We start from the raw sequence: 19,146 nt of genomic DNA on the forward strand, positions 1-19,146 counted from the left end.
TGTTAAGCTCTCAAGAGAATATCCCTTGTCTCCTTCCCTAACAGGAAACACACTAGAGAGGAAATTCCGGGGACAGTAGTTCAATCAAACCAAGTTGACACATCAAAAGTCATCACAGATGATAAAATGTCTGGTAAAACATGGATATTGCTTTAAATAGCTGTTAATTCTTTTATAAAGAAGATTTCCTGAATTTTGATAGCACCATTTTGGCTAATTTAAGAGAGAAGAATAAAATCTGGCCAACATTCAGAAACTTGATCATCATAAACACATGAATACTTTTTTAGGATATGTGCTTACTGAATGTTTGACATTTTTCATAACTGCATTCTGTTTTGCCTTAGGGTACTTTTTGACATCACACAAGAAGATGTTTTGTTTCTGGCTTCACCTCTGACCTTTGATCCTTCTGTTGTGGAAATATTTCTTGCTCTATCAAGTGGTGCCTCTCTGCTTATTGTACCAACTTCCATCAAGTTGCTCCCATCAAAATTAGCCAGCGTTCTCTTTTCCCATCATAGAGTGACTGTTTTGCAGGTACATTTTAGTAGCAATGAACGTTTTATCATTTTTCAATATTTTAAGTGTTTTAGAGAATATTTTGTATTCCTGTAGTTCTTTACAATGGATTAATATAATCTGGTTAGATTATCAAGACTGTCTCCTCAGGATGTGACTTTTTTTTTGTTTATTTGAAAATGAAAAAAGATAAGTGAATTCTGCCTAGAAAATTCCTTTATTATGTATTTTGTGCATACTATAACAACTAGAGGACCTTGATTTTGACTCAGATTTGTTGGATTTGAGAAGGATAGGCTGCCTCTTCTGTCTTAAAATCTATGTATGTTGTGTTTCTCATGAAAAGCTAGTATAAGTAAATTAAATTATAATCGAGTTAGGAATATAGATTTTCTTATTTTTACATCAGTGTACTTTACATTAACCTACAGAAACAAGTATTTTTGAAATTTGGCCTTTTAAAATGTTATTTAAATTTGTATCTGACTGGTGATTAGGTCATGCAGGTACACAAGTATATGACTGGTACACAAGCCTTGAGTTACTACATTGTAAGTAGCTAATGGTACTAGAGAATTAGCAATTTTATATGCATAGCATAATATGTAGATATCTTAATTAAATATTTAACTGCTGTGAGCCTCAGGTTTTATCTGTAAATGGAAATAATACCCATCTCAAATAGAATTAAATGAGACAGTGTAGCGTAGTTCCTGATTGTGTGTGTGAGTCCATTCAGGCTGCTGTAACAAAATACCATAAACTGGGTAGCTTATAAACAACAGACATTTATTTCTTATACTTCTGGAGGTGGGAAGTCCAAGATTAAGTCATCAGGAGATTTGATCTCTCACAAGGGGCCCACTCGCTGATTCATTAGACTGCAGTCTTTTCACTAGGTCCTCACTTGATGGAAAGGGTTTTATAAGGGCACTAATCTCATTCATGAGGTCTCTGCCTGCATGACCTAATCACTTCACAAAGGCCCTACCTCCTAATACCATTGCCTTGAGCATTAGAATTTCTTTTCTTTTCTTTTGTTTTTTCTTTTCTTTTCTTTCTTTTTTTCTCTCTTTCTGTCCCTCTCTCTCTCTTTCTTTTGACAGAGTCTTGCTGTGTTGCCCAGGCTGCAGTGAAGTGGTGTGATCTTGGCTCACTCTGCCTCCTGGGTTCAGGCGATTCTTGTGCCTCAGTCTGCTGAGTAGCTGGGATTACAGGCACCCGCCACCACACCGGGCTAATTTTTGTATTTTTGGTAGAGACAGGGTTTCACCATGTTGGCCAGGCCGATCTCACTCCTGGCCTCAAGGGATCCTTCTGCCTCAGCCTCCAAAGTTCTGGGATTACAGGCGTGAACCACTGTACCTGGCCTGAGAGTTAGGATTTCAACATACAAATTTGAGGGGGAGACACAAACATTCAGACCGTAGTGTGTTATATTCGTATACCTGTGTGCATATGTGCATGTTAATTATTAGTTTCCATTGTCTGTTTTTATTTTAATTGAGACAGTCTCACTCTTGTCACCCAGCCTGGAGTACAGTGGTATGACCTTGGCTCACTGCAATGTCTGTCTCCCGGGCTCAAGAGATTCTTGTGCCTTGGCCTCCCGAGTAGCTGGGATTATAAGGCGTGTACCACCACGCCCAGCTAATTTTTGTATTTTTAATAGAGACAGCATTTTGTGATGATGGCCAGGCTGGTCTCGAACTCCTGGCCTCCTGGTCTCGAACTCCTCAATCTGCCCGCCTTGGACTTCCAAAGTCCTGGGATTACAGGTGTGAGCCACCACGCCTACCTTCCACTTTCTATTTTGATAAACTAAAATTATCAGGTTTTTATCCAGGGTAACGAGAATTGAGAAGATATTAAATTTCTGCTACAAAAACAAAATTTGATACTTTGAACTTCTTTAAGGCAATGTGTTTTTCATCCTAATTCATGTATATATATATGAACTGAGTACAGCAGTGTGGCTTGTTGGGTGTGAGGGGATATAAATTCTCATCTGTTAGAGAGTCATTCTATGAATTCTGTGGATCTGGGTAAGATTTTACTATAACGGTTTTATTTACCTGTAAAACTCAAAGAGCATATTTCTCAGGGAATGTTTGCAAAGTTCCTTGATAGATTTGATTGATAGTTACTAAAAGGGAAGGAGACTTTCCTTCTATGTCAGGTCAATGAATTCTACCTCTTTAAATCTCATCCCCTTGTTTGATGTTTTAGCACAATCTCAGATAAATTTACTTTAGCAGTTGTTTTTAACCTTTTTGGGATCAAATTTTTCTGAGAAACTGATAGAAACTTACTGTTTTCCAAGAACATGACAAATTTTGCATATAGTTTCATGGTGATTTTATTTATCTCACAATAGTTATTGGGAATGTCATCATCAGATCACATTTGACTTGGTTTGAGTAAAGAGGAGAGGTATAGAAGCTGACAGGCTGTCCTTTCCTTTGTGTAAGGCACATGCCTTTTCTTATTCTGAATTTTAGCTGTGTTGTCAGGGTTCATCTTTTCTTTTTCTTTTTTTTGGGGGGGGGTTTATATTTACATTTATTACTTTTTTTTATTGAAGTTTTAGGGTACATGTGTACAACGTACAGGTTTGTTACACATGTATACATGTGCCATCCATGTTGGTGTGCTGCACCCATCAACTCGTCATTTAGCATTAGATATCTCTCCTAATGCTATCCCTCCCCCCTCCCCCCTCCCCCCACCCCATAAAAGTCCCCGGTGTGTAATGTTCCCCTACCTGTGTCCATGTGTTCTCACTGTTCAATTCCCACCCATGAGTGAGAACATGCGGTGTTTTTTTTGTCCTTGCGATAGTTTGCTGAGAATGATGGTTTCCAGCTTCATCCATGTCCCTACAAAGGACATGAACTCATCCTTTTTTATGGCTGCATAGTATTCCATGGTGTATATGTGCCACATTTTCTTAATCCAGTCTATCATTGTTGGACATTTGGGTTGGTTCCAAGTCTTTGCTATTGTGAATAGTGCCGCAATAAACATATGTGTGCATGCGTCTTTATAGCAGCATGATTTATAATCCTTTGGGTATATACCCAGTAATGGGATGGCTGGGTCAAATGGAATTTCTAGTTCTAGATCCCTGAGGAATCACCACACTGACTTCCACAATGGTTGAACTAGTTTACAGTCCCACCAACAGTGTAAAAGTGTTCCTATTTCTCCACATCCTCTCCAGCACCTGTTGTTTCCTGGCTTTTTAATGATTGCCATTCTAACTGGTGTGAGATGGTATCTCATTGTGGTTTTGATTTGCATTTCTCTGATGGCCAGTGATGATGTGCATTTTTTCATGTGTTTTTTGGCTGCATAAATGTCTTCTTTTGAGAAGTGTCTGTTCATATCCTTTGCCCACTTTTTGATGGGGTTGTTTGTTTTTTTCTTGTAAATTTATTTGAGTTCATTGTAGATTCTGAATATGAGCCCTTTGTCAGATGAGTAGGTTGCAAAAATGTTCTCCCATTCTGTAGGCTGCCTGTTCACTCTGATGGTAGTTTATTTTGCTGTGCAGAAGCTCTTCAGTTTAATTAGATCCCATTTGTCAATTTTGGCTTTTGTTGCCATTGCTTTTGGTATTTTAGACATGAAGTCCTTGCCCATGCCTACGTCCTGAATGGTAATGCCTAGGTTTTCTTCTAGGGTTTTTATGGTTTTAGGTCTAACATTTAAGTCTTTAATCCATCTTGAATTAATTTTTGTATAAGGTGTAAGGAAGGGATCCAGTTTCAGCTTTCTACATATGGCTAGCCAGTTTTCCCAGCACCATTTATTAAATAGGGAATCCTTTCCCCATTGCTTGTTTTTGTCAGGTTTGTCAAAGATCAGATAGTTGTAGATATGTGGCATTATTTCTGAGGGCTCTGTTCTGTTCCATTGATCTATATCTCTGTTTTGGTACCAGTACCATGCTGTTTTGGTTGCTGTATCCTTGTAGTATAGTTTGAAGTCAGGTAGCGTGATGCCTCCAGCTTTGTTCTTTTGGCTTAGGATTGACTTGGCGATGCAAGCTCTTTTTTGGTTCCATATGAACTTTAAAGTAGTTTTTTCCAATTCTGTGAAGAAAGTCATTGGTAGCTTGATGGGGATGGCATTGAATCTATAAATTACCTTGGGCAGTATGGCCATTTTCTTTTTTTTTTTTTTTTTTTTTTTTTGAGACAGAGTCTCGCTCTGTCACCCAGGCTGGAGTGCAGTGGCGAGATCTCGGCTCACTGCAAGCTCCGCCTCCCGGGTTCACGCCATTCTCCTGCCTCAGCCTCTCCGAGTAGCTGGGACTACAGGTGCCCACCACCACGCCCGGCTAATTTTTTTTTTTATTTTTAGTAGAGATGGGATTTCACTGTGGTCTCGATCTCCTGACCTCGTGATCCGCCCGCCTCGGCCTCCCAAAGTCCTGGGATTACAAGCATGAGCCACCACGCCCGGCCAATATGGCCATTTTCATGATATTGATTCTTCCTACCCATGAGCATGGAATGTTCTTCCTTTTGTTTGTATCCTCTTTTATTTCATTGAGCAGTGGTTTGTAGTTCTCCTTGAAGAGGTCCTTCACATCCCTTGTAAGTTGGATTCTTAGGTATTTTATTCTCTTTGAAGCAATTGTGAATGGGAGTTCACTCATGATTTGGCTCTCTGTTTGTCTGTTATTGGTGTATAAGAATGCTTGTGATTTTTGCACATTGATTTTGTATCCTGAGACTTTGCTGAAGTTGCTTATCAGCTTAAGGAGATTTTGGGTTGAGACAATGGGGTTTTCTAGATATACAATCATGTCATCTGCAAACAGGGACAATTTGACTTCCTCTTTTCCTAATTGAATGCCCTTTATTTCCTTCTCCTGCCTGATTGCCCTGGCCAGAACTTCCAACACTATGTTGAATAGGAGTGGCGAGAGAGGGCATTCCTGTCTTGTGCCAATTTTCAAAGGGAATGCTTCTGGTTTTTGTCCATTCAGTATGATATTGGCTGTGGGTTTGTCATAAATAGTTCTTATTATTTTGAGATGCATCCCATCAATACCAAATTTATTGAGAGTTTTTAGCATGAAGAGTTGTTGAATTTTGTCAAAGGCCTTTTCTGCATCTATTGAGATAATCATGTGGTTTTTGTCTTTGGTTCTGTTTATATGCTGGATTACGTTTATTGATTTTCATATGTTGAACCAGCCTTGCATCCCAGGGATGAAGCCCACTTGATCATGGTGGATAAGCTTTTTGATGTGCCACTGGATTCTGTTTGCCAGTATTTTATTGAGGATTTTTGCATCAACGTTCATCAAGGATATTGGTCTAAAATTCTCTTTTTTTTGTTGTGTCTCTGCCAGGCTTTGGTATCAGGATGATGCTGGCCTCATAAAATGAATTAGGGAGGATTCCCTCTTTTTCTATTGATTGGAATAGTTTCAGAAGGAATGGTACCAGCTCCTCCTTGCACCTCTGGTAGAATTCGGCTGTGAATCCACCTGGTCCTGGACTTTTTTTGGTTGGTAGGCTATTAATTATTGCCTCAATTTCAGAGCCTGTTATTGGTCTATTCAGAGATTCAATTTCTTCCTGGTTTAGTCTTGGGAGGGTGTATGTGTTGAGGAATTTGTCCATTTCTTCGAGATTTTCTAGTTTATTTGCATAGAGGTGTTTATAGTATTCTCTGATGGTAGTTTGTATTTCTGTGGGATCGGTGGTGATATCCCCTTTGTCATTTTTTATTGCATCTATTGGATTCTTCTCTCTTTTCTTCTTTATTACTCTTGCTGGCAGTCTGTCAATTTTGTTGATCTTTTCAAAAAACCAGCCCCTGGATTCATTGATTTTTTGAAGGGATTTTTGTGTCTCTATTTCCTTCAGTTCTGCTCTGATCTTAGTTATTTCTTGCCTTCTGCTAGCTTTTGAATGTGTTTGCTCTTGCTTCTCTAGTTCTTTTAATTGTGATGTTAGGGTGTCAATTTCAGATCTTTCCTCCTTTCTCTTGTGGGCATTTAGTGCTATAAATTTCCCTCTACACAGTGCTTTGAATGCATCCCAGAGATTCTGGTATGTTGTGTCTTTGTTCTCTTTGGTTTCAAAAAACATCTTGATTTCTGCCTTCATTTCATTATGTACCCAGTAGTCTTTCAGGAGCAGGTTGTTCAGTTTCCATCTAGTTGAGCGGTTTTGAGTGAGTTTCTTAATCCTTAGTTCTAGTTTGATTGCACTGTGGTCTGAGAGACAGTTTGTTGTAATTTCTGTTCTTTTACATTTGCTGAGGAGTGCTTTACTTCCAACTATGTGGTCGATTTTGGAATAGGTGTGGTGTGGTGCTGAGAAGAATGTATATTCCGTGGATTTGGGGTGGAGAGTTCTGTAGATGTCTATTAGGTCCGCTTGGTGCAGAGCTGAGTTCAATTCCTGGATATCCTTGTTAACTTTCTGTCTCGTTGATCTGTCTAATGTTGGCACTGGGGTGTTAAAGTCTCCCATTATTATTGTGTGGGAGTCTAAGTCTCTTTCTAGGTCTCTAAGGACTTGCTTTATGAATCTGGGTCTGCTGTATTGAGTGCATATATATTTAGGATAGTTAGCTCTTCTTGTAGAATTGATCCCTTTACCATTATGTAATGGCCTTCTTTGTCTCTTTTGATCTTTGTTGGTTGAAAGTCTGTTTTATCTGAGACTAGGATTGCAACCCCTGCCTTTTTTTGTTTTCCATTTGCTTGGTAGATCTTCCTCCATCCTTTTTTGAGCCTATGTGTGTCTCTGCACATGAGATGGGTTTCCTGAATACAGCGCACTGATGGGTCTTGACTCTTTATCGAATTTGCCAGTCTGTGTCTTTTAATTGGAGCATTTAGCCCATTTACATTTAAAGTTAATATTGTTATGTGTGAATTTGGTCCTGTCATTATGATGTTAGCTGGTTATTTTGCTCGTTAGTTGATGCAGTTTCTTCCTAGCCTCGATGGTCTTTACAATTTGGCATGTTTTTGCAGTGGCTGGTACCGGTTTTTCCTTTCCATGTTTAGTGCTTCCTTCAAGAGCTCTTTTAGGGCAGGCCTGGTGGTGACAAAATCTCTCAGCATTTGGTTGTCTGTAAGGTATTTTATTTCTCCTTCACTTGTGAAGCTTAGTTTGGCTGGATATGAAATTCTGGGTTGAAAATTCTTTTCTTTAAGAATGGTGAATATTTGGCCCCCACTCTCTTCTGGCTTGTAGAGTTTCTACTGAGAGATCCGCTGTTAGTCTGATGGGCTTCCCTTTGTGGGTAACCCGACCTTTCTCTCTGGCTGCCCTTAACATTTTTTCCTACATTTCAACTTTGGTGAATCTGACAATTACGTGTCTTGGAGTTGCTCTTCTCGAGGAGTATCTTTGTGGTGTTCTCTGTATTTCCTGAATTTGAATGTTGGCCTGCCTTGCTAGATTGGGGAAGTTCTCCTGGATAATATCCCGCAGAGTGTTTTCCAACTTGGTTCCATTCTCCTGTCACTTTCAGGTACACCAATCAGACGTAGATTTGGTCTTGTCACATAGTCCCATATTTCTTGGAGGCTTTGTTCATTTCTTTTTATTCTTTTTTCTCTGAACTTCTCTTCTTGCTTCATTTCATTCATTTTGTCTTCTATCACTGATACCCTTTCTTCCAGTTGATCCCATCAGCTCCTGAGGCTTCTGCATTCATCACGTAGTTCTCGTGCCATGGTTTTCAGCTCAGGTCCTTTAAGGACTTCTCTGCATTGGTTATTCTAGTTAGCCATTCGTCTAATTTTTTTTCAAGGTTTTTAACTTCTTTGCCATTGGTTTGAACTTCCTCCTTTAGCTCAGAGTAGTTTGATCTTCTGAAGCCTTCTTCTCTCAACTTGTTAAAGTCATTCTCCGTCCAGCTTTGTTCCATTGCTGGTGAGGAGCTGCGTTCCTTTGGAGGAGGAGAGGAGCTCTGCTTTTTAGAGTTTCCAGTTTTTCTGCTCTGTTTTTTCCCCATCTTTGTGGTTTTATCTACCTTTGGTCTTTGATGATGGTGACGTACAGACAGGTTTTTGGTGTGGATGTCCTTTCTGTTTGTTAGTTTTCCTTCTAACAGTCAGGACCCTCAGCTGCAGGTCTGTTGGAGTTTGCCGGAGGTCCACTCCAGACCCTGTTTGCCTGGGTATCAGCAGCGGTGGCTGCAGAACACGGATATTGGTGAACCGCAAATGCTGTTGCCTGATCATTCCTCTGGAAGTTTTGTCTCAGAGGAGTACCCGGCCGTGTGAAGCGTCAGTCCGCCCCTACTGGCGGGTGCCTCCCAGTTAGGCTACACGGGGATCAGGGACCCACTTGAGGAGGCAGTCTGCCCATTCTCAGATCTCAAGGTGCATGCTGGGAGAACCTCTACTCTCTTCAAAGCTGTCAGACAGGGACATTTAAGTTTACAGAGGTTGCTGCTGCCTTTTGTTTGTCTGTCCCCTGCCCCCAGAGGCGGAGCCTACAGAGGCAGGCAGGCCTCCTTGAGCTGTGGTGGGCTCCACCCAGTTTGAGCTTCCCGGCTGCTTTGTTTACCTACTCAAGCCTCGGCAATGGCGGGCACCTCTCCCCCAGCCTCGCTGCCGCCTTGCAGTTTGATCTCAGACTGCTGTTCTAGCAATGAGCGAGGCTCCGTGGGCGTAGGACCCTCCAAGCCAGGTGCGGGATGTAATCTCCTGGTGTGCCATTTGTTAACCCCGTTGGAAAAGCACAGTATTAGGGTGGGAGTGACCCAATTTTCCAGGTGCCGTCTGTCACCCCTTTCTTTGACTAGGAAAGGGAATTCCCTGACCCCTTGCGCTTCCCAGGTGAGGTGATGCCTCACCCTGCTTCAGCTCACGCACGGTGTGCTGCACCCACTGTCTGGTACTCCCCAGTGAGATGAACCCGGTATCTCAGTTGGAAATGCAGAAATCACCCATCTTCTGCGTCGGTCACGCTGGGAGCTATAGACTGGAGCTGCTCCTATTCGGCCATCTTGGCTCCACCCCCATAGACTGGAGCTGCTCCTATTCGGCCATCTTGGCTCCATCCCCAGGGTTCATCTTTTCTCTCCTAAGTCCAGTTTCTTTCAAGTGATATACAAGTCATCAAGGATTTTTGCTTTAATATAATATACACTTTTTTATTTACTAAAGCGCTGCTTATATAGATATTATTTACAAATAAAGACCTTACCCAGACCTAACTGGACATGAAGCAGGGCTCTTAAATGCTGTCAAGGCCAGGCGTGGTGGCTCACGCCTGTAATCCCACCACTTTGAGAGGCAAAAGTGGGTGGATCACCTGAGGTCAGGAGTTCAAGACCAGCCTGGCCAACATGGCAAAACCCCGTCTCTACTAAAAATACAAAAATTAGCCAGGCATGGTGGTGCACACCTGTAATCCCAGCTACTCAGGAGGCTGAGGCAGGGGAATCTCTTGAATCTGGGAGGTGGAGGTCGCAGTGAGCCAAGATTACACCACTGTACTCCAGCCTGGACAACAGAGCAAGACTTTGTCTAAAACAAACAAACAAACAAAGCTGTCAAACACATACTACTAAAGCTTTGAAAATTGAAAAGAATAGAATATCTTGAGTTACTGTGGGGGGAAAAGAGCCTCCAAAGTGAAATGGACTAAGCTTTGGAGGAAATTAAAGACCTTTTTTATTTGTTTCAGGAATAAGGAGTTTCTTGTGAAATAAAGGATTGATTTTTGGTTTATCACAAACCTAAAATATATTTGGACATTTTTTATTTACATACTCTGGGTAACAAAGTTATATTATTTAAACTTGATGCCCTTTAAAACTTTTTTGTTTTGAGACAGGGTCTTGCTTTGTTACCCAGGCTGGAGCGCAGTGGTGCGCTCACAGCTCACTGCAGGCTTGACATCTGGGGCTCAAGTGACCCTCCCACCTCAGCCTCCTGAGTAGCTGGGACCACAGGTGCATGCCATCATGCCTGGCTAAGTTTTTAAATCTTTTCTAGAGACAGGGTCTCCCTGTGTTGCCCATGCTGGTCTTGAACTCCTGGGCTCAAGCAATTCCTCCCGCCTCAGCCTCCTAAAGTGCTAGGATTACAGGCATGAGCCACCATGCATGGTCTAAAAGTAAAACATTTTAGAGTAAAATATTAGGTTGATACCTAGGAACGTGTCAGCATAATAATGTTTTCCATTTTTCCTGAGTTTTTTCTTAAAAAACTTGGAAGAAATTTTAACGTTCCCTATTTTTTCTATTATCTGCTAAGTCTCATTTTTGTAGGTCTAGAATGATTTACTAGAAAAGGATGCTGACTTGTATTCTGCCCCTCAATGTAGCATTTCAGTTTATGAGTATCTGAAAAGTATTTCAATTTTTTTATTTTTCATTTTTTATTTTTTTGAGATGGAGTCTTACTCTGTCACACAGGCTGGAGTGCAGTAGTGTGATCTCTACTCACCGCAACCTCCACCTCTTGAGTTCAAGTGATTCTCATGCCTCAGCCTCCCAAGTAGCTGGGAATACAGGTGTGCACCACCACACCCTGCTAATTTTTGTATTTTTAGTAGAGACAGGGTTTCACCATGGCTAGGCTGGTCTTGAACTCCTGACCTCAAGTGATCTGCCCACTTTGGCTTTCCAAAGTGTTGGGATTACAGGCGTGAGTCACCACACTCAGCCTCCATTTTTTTTATTTTGCTGAGTATTCATAGATGTGCATTTATTTGTTGAGTTCAAAGTTGATATTATACTTAACACCAGAAGTTAGGCCACAACATTGAAATTTGGCTTAGTGAAAATGAAGAGCCAGGACCATTTTAGCCCCTATTTTGACAAGAGATTTTCATTATGATAAACTTCTTGGCATAGCAGTTAAGAGCATGGTTTAGGATGCCTTATAGTGTTGCCATCATAATTTATTACTAAAAACCAGAATCTTAACTGGGACATAAGTACCTATGAGGGTGTAGAGTCATTCTACTATGTAAATGTTTTGACAAGCCATGACCTTAAATCATTTTTCTGAATTAAAATTCAGGTTATCTGTTACAACTCTGTGTGGATTTTGGCTCTGGCCAAGTGAAGAGATTAGCAGATTATCTTCCCCCAAAAAGCAACTATAAAGCTGGACAAAATGGAAAAAAAAACAAGCATTTCAACATTTGGAAATCAACCAAAGACATATAGCAATCTTAGAAATGTTTATGTTTTTTAAAACTACTGAATTTTGTGTAAAAATAGTGGAACTTCATGGCATTTTGGTATGGGTCTGCTCCTATCATCCCCACCCCAATTCAGTCAACACACAGATTCTGTCTGTTTGAAGGGGCTCACTTAATTTGTAATAGTCAGTAATGCCCATGACCAGCTGCAGCATCTGTGGAAATGATGATCTTGAAGTAGGCCAGTAGGGAGGCCTACAGCTCCCTAGCCTGAGAGGTCAACAGCTCTTCTAGCCCAAGATTGCAGTGGTGGTGGGATAAGCATATTCCTGGCTGAGGTTGCACTCATGTGAATCAGAGACCAAAGGACTGATGCAACTCCTGACTGAACCTGAGGCTGTGTTCATGCACATAAGAGACACAAAAGGGACCATAGAATATAAAAGATGGATCAGGCTTGAAAATTACCTGACCTTTGAATGAGCTCCCCTATCCACATACAGATTTGGGACAGTAAGTACCCTACTGGGATGTAGAGTCATTCTACTTTATAAATATTTTATAAGCTGTGACCTTAAATCATTTTTCTGAATTAAACTTCAAGTTGTCTGTCCAACCATTCACTTGACAGACTGTCCACATTTGGACAGTCCACACTTGGACAGTCTGTCTAGTGATCATTGATTGATCACTTGCTTTCTACACATGGGATGACTCATAAGAACTCAGACTTAAAAAGAAGAACATCGGCCGGGCACGGTGGCTCACACCTGTAATCCTAGCACTTTGGGAGGCCGAGACAGGTGGATCACGAGGTCAGGAGTTCAAGACCAGCCTGGCCAAGATGGTGAAACCCTGTCTCTACTAAAAATACAAAAATTAGCCGGGCACGGTGGTGCATGCCTGTAATCCCAGCTACTCAGGAGGCTGAGGCAGGAGAATCGCTTGAACCTGGGGGGTGGAGATTGCAGTGAGCCAAGATCGTGCCACTGCACTCCAGGCTGGGAGACAGGGTGAGACTCTGTCTCAAAAAAAAAGGAACATAAGGCCGGGCATGGTGAGGTGACTCATGCCTATAATCCCAGCACTCTGGGGGGCCGAGGTGGGAGTATCATCTGAGGTTAGGAGTTCGAGACAAGCCTGGCCACACCTCGTCTCTACTAAAAAAAAAAAGCAAAAAAATTAGCCACACATGGTGGCAGATGCCTGTAATCCCAGCTACTCAGGAGGCTGAGGCAGGAGAATCACTTGAACTCGGGAGGCAGGAGGCGGGAGGCGGGAGGCAGGAGGCGGATGTTGTGGTGAGCCGAGATTGCGCCACTGCACTTCCGCCTGGGCAACAAGAGCGAAACTCTGTCTCACAAAAAATAAAAAGAAGAACATGTATTTTTTAATGAACAACTAAGCAGCAACATCAGTGGCCACATATACGAGGGGAGACAGACTTCATGGATTTAGTCCAGGCAGGTTACTAGCAAAGAAATGCACTAGCAAAAAAAACGAAAAAAAAAAAACAAAAAAAAAAACCAAGCAACAATAACAATTTTATAAGGATAAGATTGTCAGTATATCAATTAGTACTTTGTTATATCAATAAGATGTAACAATTATACATGTATATCCACCTAAAACTAGCTTCCAAATACATGAAACAAAAATGGACAAAATTGAAAACATAAGTAGACAACTCAATGGTTGGAGTTTTTAATACCCCACTTTCAATAATTGATTGAAAAACTAGACAGAAATCAGCTAGTATTGAAGAATTGAACAACATTATCAACCAAATGCCATATATGGAACACTCCATCCAATGATTGCAGAATTCTTTTTAAGCACATTGGCACATTTCATAGGATAAGTCATATGCTAAGCCACAAAACAAGTCTCAGTAAATTTAAAGGTGACCATGTGGGATTTATCCCAGAAATGCATGTTTGGTTTAACATCCAAAAATCTATTGATGATATACACTACATAAAGAATAATGAACAAAAAGCACATACCTATCTTAATGGATGCAGAGAAAGGATTTGGCAAAATCTAACACCCATTTATGATTTTTTAAAAAGCTCCTACCAAACTAGGAATAAAAGGGAACTTTCCCAATATGAAGAAGGGCACCTAAAATAGAACTACAGGTAATATGACACCATACTTGATAAAAGACTGAATGCTTTGACCCTAAGATTGGGAACAAGGCAAGCAAGTTTGCCTTTGCCACTTCAACATTCTGGTGGTTCTTGCCAGTACAATAAGGCAAGAAGGAAAAGAACTAAAGGTACTTAAATTGGACAGGAGGAAGTACAGCTCTCTTTGTATGCAGTTGATGTGATCCTGTATATAGAAAATATTGTAGGGGGGTGGAGGTGGTGAGGGGGACTACTAGAAATAATAAAGTTTAGTCAGGTTGGAGGATAGAAGATCAATATACAAAAATCAATTGTATTTCTATATATATATTTGTACATATATATGTATATGTATTAAAGAAAAATCTAAAAATGAAATTAAGATAATATTTACACTAGCATCAAAAACAATAAAATAGGAATAAAGCTAAAGAGCAAGATTTATACACTGAAAACTATAAAGCATTGTTGATAGAAATTAGAGACCTACATAACATTTTGTCTTTATAGATTAGAAGTTTTAATATTGTTGAGATTGCATTTCTCCCCAAATTGATCTGTAAATTAAACACACTTCTAGCAAAATCCAGTAGGCTTTTTTGTTAGAAATGAATAAGTTGATCCTAAATTTTATATGGAACAGTGAAACCCAGTCCTGATCCATACTATAGAATACCACTTAGCAATACAAAGGAATGAAACTGTTGATACACTTAGCAGCATAGATGAATTGTATCTATTATGTTGAGTGAAAGAAGGCAGGCCAAAACAGGCTACTTATTTTATGATTCCATTTATATAAATGGAATATATAATTTCTATTCATAATTATATATAATTATATATATAATTTATATTAATGGAATTATACAAGATTATTCTGATCTGTAGTGACAGAAAATAGATCAGTTGTTGTTTGGATAAGGGATCCAGTTGGAGAGGAGACTAATAGTGGTACACAGGTAGTTTTGGGAGTGATAAATATTGCCATCATCTGAATGTTTGTGTCTCTCCAGAATTCATATGTTGAAACCTAATCCCCAATCTGTTGGTATTAAGATGTGGGGCCTTCAGGAGATGACTATGTCACGAGGGTGGGAACCTCATGAATGAGATTAGTGCTCTTATAAAAGAAGCCTGAGGTTGCTTGTTGGTTCCTTCTACCATGCAAGAACACAGGAGGAAGGTACCATCTATGAAGTAGAGTACTCACCAGACACTAAGTCTGCCCACACCTTGGTCTTGGACTTCCCCATCTCCAGAACCGTGAGCACTACATTTCTTACCTAGTCTACAGTATTTTTGTTATAGTAAGCCGAATCAACTAAGACAGTTATGTTCATTATTTTGATTGTGGTGATGGTTTTACTAGTATATACATATATCAAAACATATTAAATTGTATACCTAAAATAGTTTATTATATGTCAGTTATACCTCAATAAAGCTTTTGTTATAAATCTTTATTCATTGTTGTTTTACTTAGGCACATTTTTAAAGGAAAATTTCTATTATTTTAATTATTTTTATGTACAGAAAACTCAGCAGTGTACATTTAACCCAGTTTAGTGGCAAGTTCTTTAGCGTTTGCCTTTTACAGTTTGGCGATGCAAGCCACAGACTTGGGAGCCAGGACATTGCTGCCCCAGTGACGGCGGATCTCATCGTATCTGTCATTGTAATTGGTCCTGATAGCTTCCACTAGCTTAGCCAAAACGCCTTTGTCTTCCAAGTTAACCTGTGTGAAGGCGACAGTGGTACAGGTCTTCCTGTGGACTAGACATCCCAGTCTTCCCTTCCCCTTGATAATGCAGTAAGGGACCCCCATTTTATGACACAGGGCAGGCAAGAAGACAACCAACTCGATGGGATCCGCGTGTGCAGTCACCACCAGCTGAGCTTTCTTTGTTCTCCACCAAGGTGTTGACGGTGTTAACTCCTGCTCGAAGGACAGGTGCTCTCTTAGTGGGGACATCCCCTTTGCCAGCAGCTTTCTTCTCAGCCCAGGTCAACAGCCTCTGCTTCTTCTCTTGCTTTGTCTCTGGTCTGTACTTGTGGGCCAGCTTAAGCAGCTGAGTAGCTGTTTGGCGGTCCAGGGCCTGGGTGAACTGGTTAATCACAGGAGGCACCTTCAGCTGCTTATAGAGGGATGGCTCTCTGCCGCTGCAACCTGATAGAGCAGGGCTATTTCACAAAGTGGGTGAGGTCTCTTTTGGGCTGGATGTCCTGCCCATTGCCAAAATTCTTAGGCCTTTTCTCAAACGGGATTCACCACTTTCTTGTCCTCCTGCTTCTTCACAACAGCAGGGGCCAGAGCCACCTTCTTTCCCTTGGCCTTCTTTCCTTTTGGCATCTTGGACGGCAGGAGGAGAGAGCTACTTAGGCACATTTTTAAACCCTTTTGTATACTTTTTATACAGAGTAAGAAAGGAAAGGTAAATTGATTTTATAGATTTTGTCCTTTTTATCCTAAACCTTTTTGTGTAATCAGTATGATGAAATATAAGTAATATTTTTGCTTGAGTTTTTTTCTAAAGCATAAGTGATATCCACATTAGGAAGATAATGTTGGGCCAGGCATGGTGGCTCATGCCTGTAATCCTAGTGCTTTGGGAGGCCAAAGTGGGAGGATTGCTTGAGCCCAGGAGTCCAAGACCAGCCTAGGCAACACAGGCCCCATTTGTACAAAAAATTTAAAAAATTAGCTAAGTGTGGTGGTACGTGCCTGTAGTCCAAGCTGTTCAGGAGGCTGAGGTGGGATGATGACTTGGGCCTGGGAGGTTGAGGCTGCAGTGAGCCATGGTCATGCTATTGCACTCCAGCCTGATCAACAGAGTGAGACCCTGTCTCAAAAAACAAACAAACAAAACCAAAAAAAAAAAAAAACAACAACAAAAGAAGATAATGTTGCATCAGTAGTTTTCCAAATGAGATTTCCCATTTGATAAACACAGCCTTCATTTCCATGTGGGCTCCAAATGTTAACTTTGAAATAATAACTATAGTGCTTACCTTTTTAAAGAAGTGAAGGAAAATAAATAAATTATTTTAAATGTATCTACAGGCAACACCAACATTGCTTAGAAGATTTGGATCTCAGCTTATCAAGTCAACTGTTTTGTCAGCCACTACTTCACTTCGAGTATTAGCCCTTGGTGGTGAAGCGTTTCCATCATTGGCAGTTCTCAGAAGCTGGAGAGGAGAAGGCAATAAAACACAAATATTTAATGTTTATGGTATCACAGAGGTATCAAGTTGGGCGACCATTTATAGGATTCCAGAGAAGACTCTTAACTCTACTCTCAAGTAAGAGTTTTTGTTATACTATATAGAGAAGAGAGACTGTATATTTCTAGGATCTTAACACTGACAGTGTTTTTGATAGGTGCTGGGGTAATAATTTTAGAAACACGATTGTATCTGATATTTTAAGTTGGGAATCCAGAACCTTCTTTACTATAGCTGGTGCCAAGATACTGCTACAACTTTTTGTACTAAATAGTAATGAATAACATATATGGTTACCTTTCCACCTAACCTTTTCCTCTTGTCAGTCTTTGAATTAGAGCGTAACAAACTTTTTTTTCTTTATTTGGTACAATATGATTTAAATATATTGGAAAATATTCTATTCAAATGAAAAATTTTAAATCTGCTCTGGATCTTATTTTCATAGATGTGAATTGCCTGTACAACTGGGATTTCCACTTCTTGGAACAGTAGTTGAAGTCAGAGATACTAATGGCTTCACAATTCAAGAAGGCAGTGGCCAAGTATTTTTAGGTTGTTTTATATTTGTTGATTGGGAATTTTTTTTTCAAGAAAAATGATCTGATGTGTTAATTTTATTCCTTTCCTCTTTTTCTTTTGTCTATCTCATGCTTTTCAGTGATAATTTTTAATCTCATTCATATAGTCATTAAATACCAAATGTTACAATGATTATTTCAGATAATAATGTCTAATACATTAATAAAAGTAATTTAGAAACTGTAACTTGGACCTTCATATTTATATTTATAGCCAAAATTATATTTAATCAGTAGTCTAAGAATTTTTTTAATTCCATAGATTTTAAGAAATAAATTTCATTTTATCTCTGCTTATTTACTGAACTTATTGTGTCTGATTTTATCAGATAACATTTTAAAATGAGCCCCTCTTTTAATATTTAAATTTTGAAGCTTAGTCACTGAACTTTTGGAGATGTTGATTTTATGGTTTTTAATATATTTCCCTTGGATTTTTATGACGTTGGTGTTTATATCTTGGGAAGGTGGCAGAAACAGAGTATGTTTTCTTGATGATGAAGTGACAGTACCACTTGGCACAATGCGAGCTACAGGAGACTTTGTGACTGTGAAAGATGGAGAGATTTTTTTTTTGGGACGAAAAGACAGTCAGATCAAACGTCATGGCAAACGTCTTAACATTGAACTTGTGCAACAGGTAGAACTATTTAAATATTGAATATCTATTAATAGATGTAAGTAGTAGAAGCAGCCACCACCAGTTTTCTGTGCTGGGGTCTCTATTATTTACACCTGCCATTTTTGTGTTAGTGATGAATTACAATAAAGGGTATGAATAATTCAGGGTGCCCCTTATCCCCAGCATGAAGAGATGCTTATTCTTTAAATAAGTGACAAATTAGATTTTGATGTTTGTGAAATTTAACTGGCTTATTTTGCTTTAGGATCTATTATTTTGAAAAATATTATGAACCCTATGTGCAAGTAATAGTAACAGTAGCGAAGCAATTTTTAAAAAATCTCCAGTATATTCCAAAATTTAATTCAGCTGTTTTGATTTCAGACATAAACAAAAATAAGCTTTTAGGAAGCTTGTTTGTAAACATCCTCATTGGCAAATTGGGATAATCTCTCTTATAGGTTGCTGAAGAGCTTCAGCAAGTGGAGTCTTGTGCAGTTACATGGTATAATCAGGAAAAATTAATTCTCTTCATGGTGTCTAAAGATGCTTCAGTAAAAGAATACATTTTTAAAGAACTGCAGAAGTATCTTCCAAGTCATGCAGTCCCGGATGAGCTTGTATTGATCGATTCTCTACCATTTACATCCCACGGTAAAGTAATTTAAAGCCGATATGTTTCAGTGCCAAATAATACTAATTGTATTCATAACTAGCTTAATGATAACATAAATCTTTATTTTTATAAATGGTACTAGCATTTATTGTGATAGACCCTCTTTTGAATGCTTTGTATAATTAATTCATTTTATCTTCAGAAAATCCTGTGGATAGGTGGTATTATTCCTATTTACAGATGAAGAAAATAAGGCTTAAAGAGGTTAAGTAGTTGGGTGAGGCATGGTGGTGAGCGC

General features: G+C 39.6%; 1 protein-coding gene and 1 pseudogene across 13 annotated transcripts in view; one reads left to right on the top strand and one right to left on the bottom strand.

The window, feature by feature from the left end:
* The window catches only part of AASDH (aminoadipate-semialdehyde dehydrogenase), a 49,912-nt gene that overhangs the window by 15,968 nt on the left and 14,798 nt on the right, over positions 1 to 19,146 (top strand). For 10 of the 13 annotated variants that reach the window (XM_009239988.4, XM_054553984.2, XM_054553982.2 and 7 more), the window contains 5 exons: positions 348 to 540; positions 16,866 to 17,107; positions 17,478 to 17,584; positions 18,078 to 18,250; positions 18,694 to 18,886. In XM_009239988.4, the coding sequence (XP_009238263.1) occupies positions 348 to 540; positions 16,866 to 17,107; positions 17,478 to 17,584; positions 18,078 to 18,250; positions 18,694 to 18,886 (908 nt within the window). Of the gene's footprint in view, positions 1 to 347; positions 541 to 14,817; positions 15,068 to 16,865; positions 17,108 to 17,477; positions 17,585 to 18,077; positions 18,251 to 18,693; positions 18,887 to 19,146 lie in introns of those variants that run through there. The other 3 variants (XM_054553991.2, XM_063723811.1, XM_054553992.2) reach the window with 3 other exon arrangements.
* On the bottom strand, positions 15,306 to 16,154 carry LOC129058986 (large ribosomal subunit protein eL8-like; annotated as a pseudogene).

This window comes from Pongo abelii, chromosome 3 (genome assembly GCF_028885655.2).
Source record: "Pongo abelii isolate AG06213 chromosome 3, NHGRI_mPonAbe1-v2.0_pri, whole genome shotgun sequence".
Lineage (NCBI taxonomy): Eukaryota > Metazoa > Chordata > Mammalia > Primates > Hominidae > Pongo > Pongo abelii.